At 47.5% G+C, this 10,385-nt stretch overlaps 1 protein-coding gene across 1 annotated transcript; it reads left to right on the top strand.

Annotated features, from left to right (window-relative positions):
• Positions 1 to 2,194: 2,194 nt before the first annotated feature.
• On the top strand, positions 2,195 to 8,745 carry LOC140420010 (uncharacterized). The gene is made up of 2 exons (XM_072504036.1): positions 2,195 to 2,499; positions 5,720 to 8,745. Exon 2 carries the CDS (start codon positions 6,080 to 6,082, stop codon positions 7,253 to 7,255), a length of 1,176 nt encoding a protein of 391 aa, XP_072360137.1. The 5' UTR covers positions 2,195 to 2,499; positions 5,720 to 6,079; the 3' UTR covers positions 7,256 to 8,745.
• The last annotated feature ends 1,640 nt before the right edge of the window (positions 8,746 to 10,385 follow it).

Raw genomic sequence — 10,385 nt, 5'->3', positions numbered from 1 at the left:
CATTGACTGGTAGATCCAATGAAAGTGGTTACTGGGCAGCAGGGAACTGCGTGATCAGCTCATGGACAGCTAGGGGGTTACTCATGAACTCATGATGCCTTCCAGACCCCCTCATCGACCGTCCTTGGGTCTTGAGTATACATAACTCCCTTATCTTAACCTTGTTACTGGCTGGTACCATTGTCAGAATTCCATAAGAGCATCCCCCTTTGTGAGAAAGAGAGAGAGAGCTGACTGGTGGTAATTTCATCTGAGGGTCACCACACCTCAGATGAGGAGCAATGCTGAGGAGGCAGGGCCTTCATGGATGACCTCAGCCGGTACGGAGTAGAACCCATGCTGTTGGTGTCGCTCAGTATCACAAACCAGCCATCCAGCCAACTGAGCTAACTAATCCCCTGAAATATTAATTATTGCCTGTCTCCCATCACACCATTTAATGTTGTTTCTCAGTCCATGTCAGACAACCTGCCCCATACCTTGATAATTTTCTTCTGCGAGAAACACAGAGATAAATTAAACAAAAGATCCATGTACCCTTCATTGCCCATCACCATGGCAAGGTGGCATGTTTTAAGGGGATCCAAACAGAAATGGGAAGGAAACAGCTTCCAACTTCCAAACCAACTTTCAATCTGTGATCCTTATGAAATTTGAAACCAGGTATTCGCAACAAGGCTCCAAGGGCGTCAGCCCACTGGAGTCAAAGTCGTGAGACCAGCCAGTCCAGCAGAGGAAACACGCCAACCATTCCCATTGACCAACTGTCAGAATGAACAAAATGCAGTCCTGGAAGTAATTGAGAGTAGCAACACTAACAGCAGAATCCAACCCCTGTAATCACTTGTGAACTTGTTTGTGTCTCAGCAGCTGCGATGAATCACGGAATCCCTTCCCACATTCAGAGCAGGTGAACGGCCTCTCCCCAGTGTGAACTCGCTCATGTGCCTGCAGGTGGGATAACTGAGTGAATCCCTTCCCACACTGAGAGCAGGTAAACGGCTTCTCCCCAGTGCAAACTCGCTGGTGTCTCTGTAGGTTGGATAACCGAGTGAATCCCTTCCTACAATGAGAGCAGGCGAATGGCTTCTCCCCAGTGTGAACGCGACGGTGTGCCCGCAGGTTGGATAACAAAGTGAATGTTTTCCCTCACTGAGAACAGGTGAATGGCCTCTCCCCAGTGTGAACTCGCTGGTGTGTCTGCAGGCTGGACATATGAGTGAATGTCTTCCCACACTGAGAGCAGGTGAATGGCTTCTCACCAGTGTGAACGCCCTGGTGTGTCTGCAGGTGGGATAAGCGAGTGAATCCCTTCCCACACTGGGAGCAGGTGAACGGTCTCTCCCCAGAGTGAACTCGCTGGTGTGGCTGCAGGTTATCGAACCGAGTTAATCCTTTCACACACTGAGAGCAGGTGAACAACCCCCCCCCCCCAGTGTGAGTTCGCTGGTGTATCTGCAGGCTAATCAACTGAGTGAATCCCTTCTCACGCTGAGAGCAGGTGAACGCCTTTCCCCAGTGTGAACTCGCTCGTGTATCTGCAGGTGGGATAACTGAGTGAATCCCTTCCCACACTGGGAGCACGTAACCGGCCTCTCCCCTGTGTAAACTCGCTGGTGTCTCTGCCGGTTGGATGAGGAAATAAATCCCTTCCCACACAGAGCAGGCGGCAAAATGTGGAGCGAAGGGGCTTTTCAGAGTAACTTCATTGCAGTGTTAATGTAAGCCTACTTGTGACAATAAAGATTATTGAAAAAAAGAGGTCGCAAATTCAAAACAGAGCTGAGGAGAAACTGCTTCTCCCAAAGGGCTGTGAATCTGTGGAATTCACTACCCCAGAGTGTGGTGGACCTGGGACAGTGAGTAAATTTAGGGAGGAGTTAGACAGATTTTTAGTCAGGTTGAAGGGTTCTTCTCGATGGGCCAAATGGCCTAATTCTGCTCCTATATCTTATGACCTTATAAAGGGGGAGACATTGAGTTGCTCCCAGATGTTGTCCAGATGTTTCAGTCAGAAACTCATTGTCCAACCTCCACATTGTGACATCACAAAGGAGCTCGTCCTCTTAATCAACCAATAGGAATAAGCCCGCTCAGCCGTGACGTCACTGCCCAGCGCGCAGATGCGGGAGCCCCGCTCCCACTCATTGTTCTCCTTCCCCCACATATCCTCGAGACAAAGTTTCCAGGCAACCGGCTGACAGTTCCGGCCGTCGGTGTGTCCCCTCCCCCACCACTAATACGGGATTGCGCATGTCTAAGGGAAGGGGCAGCTGCGCATGTACAGGGGAGCTCACTTCCGCTGACCTTATTGCTGAGATGACCAATAGGAAGACTGGAGGACCGGAAGGACTCTGCTCCTCCGCCAATCAGAGCTCCCCCATTGTCTCAATGCGGAAAGTTGGACACGGAGGTTTCTGCCGAGCAAAGCTTGTTCCTCCGACCCTAAATGAGCTTGAGCTGCACACAGACAGAACCTTCCTCCTGTCTCCAACATCTGTGAGTAAAACACTTTCTTTTCTCCCTCTTTCCGTTTATTGTCTTCAATTGGTGATTTGCAGCAACTGAAGAGAAAGGAAGTGAATCCAGAGAGGGTGCAGACCCTGGAAAGCTTGGCCCAGGTCTCTCTCTCTCTCTCACTCAAAGACATTCACATCCTTTGCTCACTCAGCTTGACACATTTATTTGTCTGGCTAAAAGGATGGTCTCTTTCCTAATGTTCACAATTAAAGGTCTGGTTTCCCCAGGAGATGACGGACATTTAAGATGACAGTAAACAGGGCCAATCCAACTCAGCCAATTACTTCTCTGTAGGTCTACTGTCCATCATCAACAAAGTGATGGAAGGAGTCATCAAAGTTGCTATTAAGTGGCAATTATTCTGCAATAACCTGTTCCTGGATGCTCAGTTTGGGTTCCGCCAGGGTCACTCAGCTCCTGACCTCATTACAGCCTTAGTTGAAACTTGGACGAAAGAGTTGAATGCCAGAAGTGAGGTGAGAGTAACTACCCTTGACATCAATGCAGCATTTGACCGAGTATGGTATCAAGGAGCCCTAGCTAAACTGGAGTCAATGGGAATCTCCACTGGTTTGAGTCATACCTGGCACAAAGGAAGATGGTTGTCGTGATTGGAGGTCAATCATCTCAGCTCCAGGACATCACTGCAGGAGTTCCTCAGGACAATTTCCTCAGCCCAACCATCTTCAGCTGCTTCACCAATGATCTCCCTTCCATCATAAGGTGAGAAGTGGTGATGTTTGTGGATGACTGCACAATGTTCAGCACCATTCTCAACTCCTCAGATAATGAAGCAGGCCATGTCCAAATTCAGTAAGACCTGGACAATATCCAGGCTTGGCCTAATAAGTGGCAAGTTACATTTGTGCTACACAAGTGCCAGGCAATGACCATCTCCTACAAGAGAGGATCTAACCACCACCCCTTGACATTCAGTGACATTTTCATTGCTGAATCCCGCACAACCAACATCCTGAGGGTTACCATTGATCAAAACTGAACTGGACTAACCATATTAATACTGTAGCTCCCAGAGCTGGGAATCCTACAGCGAGTAACACACCACCTGATGCCCCAAAGCTTGTCTACCGGACATCTACAAGCACAAGTCAGGAGTGTAATGGAATACGCTCCACTTTGCTGGATGAGTGCAGCTCCAACAACACTCAAGAAGCTCGACACTATCCAGGACAAGGCCGCCTGATTGATTGCGTCGCCTTCCACAAACATTCAAACCGTCCACCACCAACAAACAGTAGCAGCTGTGTATACCATCTACAAGATATACTGCAATAAATAATAAAGGTTCCTCAGACAGCACCTTCCAAACCCACAACCACTACCATCTAGAAGGACAAGAGCAGCAGATACCTGGGAACCTCACCACCTGGAGGTTCGTTTCCAAGTTAGACACCACCCTGACTTGGAAATATACTGTCCCTGGGGCAACATCCTGGAATTCCCTCCCTAACAGCACAGGGGATGTAGGGCAGCATGGTGGAGCAGTGGTTAGCGCTGCTGCCTCACGGCGCCGAGGTCCCAGGTTCGATCCCGGCTCTGGGTCACTGTCCGTGTGTAGTTTGCACACTCTCCCCTTGTTTACGTGGGTTTCGCCCCCACAACCCAAAGATGGTCACCGCATTATAGGAAGGACGTGGAGGCTTTGGAGCAGGTGCAGAGGAGATTTACCAGGATGTTGCCTGGTATGGAGGGAAAATCTTATGAGGAAAGGCTGATGGACTTGAGGTTGTTTTCGTTGGAGAGAAGAAGGTTAAGAGGAGACTTAATAGAGGCATACAAAATGATCAGGGGGTTGGATAGGGTGGACAGTGAGAGCCTTCTCCCGCGGATGGATATGGCTGGCACGAGGGGACATAACTTTAAACTGAGGGGTAATAGATATAGGACAGAGGTCAGAGGTAGGTTCTTTACGCAAAGAGTAGTGAGGCCGTGGAATGCCCTACCTGCTACAGTAGTGAACTCGCCAACATTGAGGGCATTTAAAAGTTTATTGGATAAACATATGGATGATAATGGCATTGTGTAGGTTAGATGGCTTTTGTTTCGGTGCAACATCGTGGGCCGAAGGGCCTGTACTGCGCTGTATTGTTCTATGTTCTATGTTCTATGTGCACGGTAGGTGGATTGGCCACGCTAAATTGCCCCTTAATTGGAAAAAATGAATTGGGAACTTTAAATATATAAAAAACAATTATAAAAAAAAAAAAAAACAGCACAGGGGATGTACCTACACCTCAAGGCCTGCAGCAGTTCAAGAAGGCAGCTCACCGCTACTTCGGAAGGGCAACTGGGGATGGGCAATAAATGCTGGCCTGACCAGCATTGTCCACATCCCGTCAATTAATTTAAAAAAATTCAATATTGGACAGAGATATGTCGAGTGTGTTTATACGGTATGTATTATATATATTATTGATGGTTCTGTGATAACATACATCTATTATTATTTCTAGTTTTGTAATATAGTACTGTACCGACATTATATATTTCCAGTCATTGCAGCAATGACAGAATCCATTTGGTAACTCAAGTCAATGCTGACTCTCTGTACAGCAATCCAGTCAGTGCCATTCCCCCTCGATATCCCTGTTCACCAGCAAGTTTTTTTTCTTCAAGTAACCATCCTATTTTATTTTAAATTATTGATCATCTCGACTTCCACAACCCTTGTGGGCAGTGAGTTCCCTGTCATGACCACTCCATGACTAAATAAAATTCTTCCTCAGAATTTCCCCATCTCTAATCAGTAAATGTACTGATATGGAGATTCTGTACTCTTGTACAGGTTTTAGTGAGTTTAGATTTGTTGATCAGCACCTTCAGGAAAATTGGGAGGAAAAGTAAGTGAATACAGCCTGTATATTACACCCATTTTTAATCCAGAAATATAGACATATATCTGTCTGGCAGCCTGCATGAAGTTTTTCAGGTCTCTGTGTCCAGGACAGGAAGCAGTGAGCTTGGATCTCTCAATCAGCCTGAATCAGCACCTTCAGGAGAATTGGGAGGGTGAATATTAGATACAGCAGAGTGAGAATGGAGGGAGAGTGTGTGGGATGGAGATTTAGAGCATTTCAGGGAAAGAGAGAGGAAAGAATGTTCGATAGAAACTAGAATTGTCTGTTCTGAGTTTCTATCCTGTACTGACAATGATTACTATTGTAAAATCTGTTCACAGGAAGTTCGAACGAGAGGAGTTTGAGGCCAATATCTCAAACTAAATATCACGTCAAGAACTGACTGAGTCACTCAATTCTTGGGATCATTGGCCTTTGAATCTAGAAGGAGAAATGTTTGTCTATTCTGTCTGTTTCAAGAGATTTTAAACATCAGTGTGTCTGGAAAAGCACTGAGACACATATGCATACCCGTGTGAGACTGTTACAGAGCACTGACTGTGGAAAGAGCATTAACCAGCGACACAGCCTGAAAAAAATACTTCACCATTCAGAGCAGGGAGAGACTGTATAGGTGTTCTGTGTGTGGACGAGGCTTCAACTGATCGTCCAACGTGGTGAGACGCAAGATCACCCGGACCATGGAGAAACCATGGAAATGTGAGGATTGTGGGAAGGGATTCAGAGCCCCGTGCGAGCTGGAAAGGCATCAACGCAGTCACACTGGAGAGAGGCCGTTCACCTGCTCTCAGTGTGAAAAGGGATTCACTGACATTAGCAGCCTGCGGAGACACAAACGAGTTCACACTGGAGAGAGGTCTTTCACCTGCTCTCAGTGTGAAAAGGGATTCACTGACATTGGCAACCTGCGGAGACATGAACGAGTTCACACTGGGGAGAGGCCGTTCACCTGCTCTGACTGTGGGAAGGGATTCACTCAGTTATCCAGCCTGCAGGGACACCAGCGAGTTCACACTGGAGAGAGGCCGTTCACCTGCTCTCAGTGTGAAAAGGGATTCACTGACATTGGCAACCTGCGGATACACGAACGAATTCACACTGGAGAGAGGCCTTTCATCTGCTTTCAGTGTGAAAAGGGATTCGCTGACATTGGCAGCCTGCGGAGACACGAACGAGTTCACACTGGAGAGAAGCCTTTCACCTGCTCTCAGTGTGAAAAGGGATTCAATGACATTGGCAACCTGCGGAGACACGAACGAGTTCACACCGGGGAGAGGCCATTCACCTGCTCTCAGTGTGAAAAGGAATTCACTCAAATTGGCAACCTGCAGAGACATGAACGAGTTCACACTGGAGAGAGGCCTTTCACCTGCTCTCAGTGTGAAAAGGGATTCAATGACATTGGCAACCTGCGGAGACACGAACGAGTTCACACTGGGGAGAGGCCATTCACCTGCTCTGACTGTGGGAAGGGATTCACTCGGTTATCCAGCCTGCAGAGACACCAGAGTGTTCACACCGGGGAGAAGCCGTTCATCTGCTCTGTGTGTGATATGGGATCCACTCAATTATCCAACCTGCTGAAACACAATGTCACTCACACCAAGAGCAGGCCCTTTAAATGCTCTGACTGCAAGAGGGGTTTCAAAAGCTCTCAGCTACTGATGTCTCACCAGCGCGTTCACTCTGAGGAGAGACTGTTCAGCTGCTCTCACTGCACAAAGAGCTTTAGAACCTCACCCAACCTGATGAAACACGAGCGAGGTCACACCGGGGAGAGCCTGTTCACCTCTCCGACTGGGAAAAGATTCACTCGGTCATCACTTGCTGAGCCACAATGTCACTCACAGCAATGAGAGACCCTTTAAATGCTATGGAGTGGGATTAAAAGCTCTCGGGTACTGATGTCCCACCAGCGCATTCACACTGAGGAGAAACTGTTCAGCTGCTCTCACTGCACAAAGTGGTTTCAAACATCATCCACATTGCGGAGACACCAGCGAGTTTACACTGGAAAGAAGCCATTCACCTGCTCTCACTGTGGGGAGGGATTCACTCAGTCGTCCAACATGCTGAGACACCAAAGGGTTCACAAGTGATGACGGGTTGGATTCTGCTGTTATTCCCGCTGTTAATCACATCCAGGACTGAACCTGGAGTGGGTGGATGGGTTTGCCTCCTCTTCAACTCCCTCCCCGGGCCTACTTTCTGGCGCGGCCGGCCCCTGAACACCTACTCCATCTTGAGTCGGGAGCGGCGTGCTAAAGAAGTCCCCCGCGCATGCACAGGATGGCGCGGCCCAACTGCGCATGCGTGGGTTGGCGCGGCGCCCATTTGGCACCGCGAAAGGAGGCTGGAGCAGCGTGAACTGCTCCAGCGCCGTGCTGGCCCCTATGGGGGCCAGAATCGTACGTAACCGGGCCCGGTTTGCGACGGCATTCACGATGGCGCGAACTCTTGGGCCCAATATTGGAGAATCGCCCCCAAGGTGTTCTGCATTAACCTTGCTTGTTGCTAAGGCTTTGCTACATTTTGTGAATGTTTCTGTTAAGGCTGCAAAACTTTTTCATTACTAGATGTATTTGTAGAACAACGGTTTATTCATTACGAGGGCTTTTATGCAACTTTTCTTGAAACCGTGTTAGATTCTGACACGTATTAAGTTGCTGTACAGCAATACTCATATTTTTATCTGAAACAATGACTTTGCCTTGTGGATATTCCATTTTCTGTCTGTATGTATACTGAATTTAAGAATGATACTGCATTGATTCTTCAAGGTACCAATAAATCAGTGAAGCAATAAATCTGTCATCGATTAATGAGCCTCTTCCTTTGACCTGATGGAATCTTTAATTTTTCTTGTTAGTCACGGTTGCGTCACTTTTCCTGTTGGATTTTGTTTCTTAAAGGAATCTATATTTTATGTAAATATGTGATAATTCCTTAAATGCGACTGCCTGTGTATCATTACACGTTTTATTGTAAGTTCCTAACCAACTGCAGACAACTTGCCCCTCATGGCTTGACAGTTTCCTTCTGAGACAGAACCATGTAACCACCAAAGCCTATCTTCATCTGAACTGCATGCTTTGGGGTTCCAAACAGGAACAGGAACTATCTGTCATCTACCTTCCAAACACCCTTTCACTCTGTGATCCTTGTGAAATTTGAAGCCAAGTATTTGCCACAAGGCTCAAGAGCATCAGCCCACTGGAGGCAAAATCGTGAGACCGGCCAGTCCAGCAGAACAAAATCCCTCCGACCCTCCCCATTGACCAACTGACAGAATGAACACAATGCTGTTCTGGGTGTAATTGAGAGTAGCAACAATAACAGCAGAATCCAACCCCTGTAATCACTTGTGACCTTGTTGGTGTCTCAGCAGGTACAAGGAAACACAGAATCCCTTCTCAATTTGAGTGCAGGTGAATGCTCACTCCCCGGGGTGAACTGGCTGATGTCTCCGCAGGGTGGATAAATGTCTGAATCCCTTCCCACACTGAGAGCAGCTGAATGGCCTCTCCCAGTGTGAATGCGCCAATGAGCTTCCAGTGCAGATGGAGCTTTGAATCTCTTCCCACAGTCCCGGCATTTCCACTGTTTCTCCATGTTTTGGGTCTCCTTGTGTCTCTCCAGGTTAGACAATTGAAGCCTTACTCGTACAGAGAACACGTGTACAGTCCCTCCCCGCTGTGAAGCTCTGTAACTGGTTGAAGCTCTTTCCACAGTCAGTGCTCTGGAACACTCTCACTCGGGTGTGTGTGACCCAAAGAATCAAGTGACTGTCAGATCAAGATGTGATGTTTGGGATTTCTGACCGTAATACCTCCTTTTCTAATATCCTGGAAAAACAATTTACAAAATACATCACTGCAAATACAGGATAGAAACTCAGAACAGACAGTTCTAGTTTCTCTGGAACATTCTTCCCTCCCTTATTCCCCAAAAGCTGTAAATCTCCATCCCACACACACTCCCTCCATTCACTGTATCTAATATTCACCCTCCCAATTCTCCTGAAGGTGCTGATTCAGGCTGATTGACAGATCCCTGCTCACTGCTTCCTGTCCTGGACACAGAGATCATAACAAATAGGAGCTGCAGTCGACCATTTGGCCCATTAAACTTGCTCAACCCTTTATTTGTCGTATGAGGAACGGTTGAGGACTCTGGGTCTGTACTCGTTGGAGTTTAGAAGGATCAGGGGGGGATATTATTGAATCTTACAGGATACTGCGAGGCCTGGATAGAGTGGACATGGGGAGGATGTTTCCACTTGTAGGAAAAACTGGAACCAGAAGACACAATCTCAGACTAAAGGGAGGATCCTTTAAAACAAATGTGAGGAGGAATTTTTTCAGCCAGAGGGTGATAAATCTGTGCAACTCTTTGCCCCATTTGAGCTTTCCTCATTTGGGAAGGCCCACGTGCCTCGGACACCAAAGACATGGCCCGTAGCGACAAGCCCCACCATCAAGGTAACGGATTTAATTGGACATTATCGATCAAGGCCAAATCACTGAGTGTCTTTAAGACAGAGATAGATAGATTCTTGATTAATAAGGGGATCAGAGGTTATGGGGAGAAGGCAGGAGAATGGGGATGAGAAAATATCAGCCATGATTGAATGGCGGAGCAGACTCGATGGGCCGAGTGGCCTAATTCAGCACCTGTGTCTTATTAGTGTCACAAGTAGGCTTACATTAACGTTGCAATGAAGTTACTGTGAAAATTAAGGCTGAACCAATCCAACCTTGGCTCCCTTACAGAATGGATATCCGCACCACCCCCTCCCATAATCAGCTGGTGAGATTTGACCATTTTGAAGGCTGTGCTGGATAGATTCTTGAGAAGCAAGGGAGTGAAAGGTTATCGGGGGATCGGTGGGAATGTGGAGTTGAGGTTACAATCAGATCAGCTGTGAACTTATTGAGGGAGCTGCTCCACAGTTTGGTTGTGGGATGCAGAATGTATTGATCCCAT

This window comes from Scyliorhinus torazame, chromosome 5 (assembly GCF_047496885.1).
Source record: "Scyliorhinus torazame isolate Kashiwa2021f chromosome 5, sScyTor2.1, whole genome shotgun sequence".
In the NCBI taxonomy this organism is placed as follows: Eukaryota; Metazoa; Chordata; class Chondrichthyes; order Carcharhiniformes; family Scyliorhinidae; genus Scyliorhinus; species Scyliorhinus torazame.
This window is presented reverse-complemented; position numbering and strand designations above follow the sequence as displayed.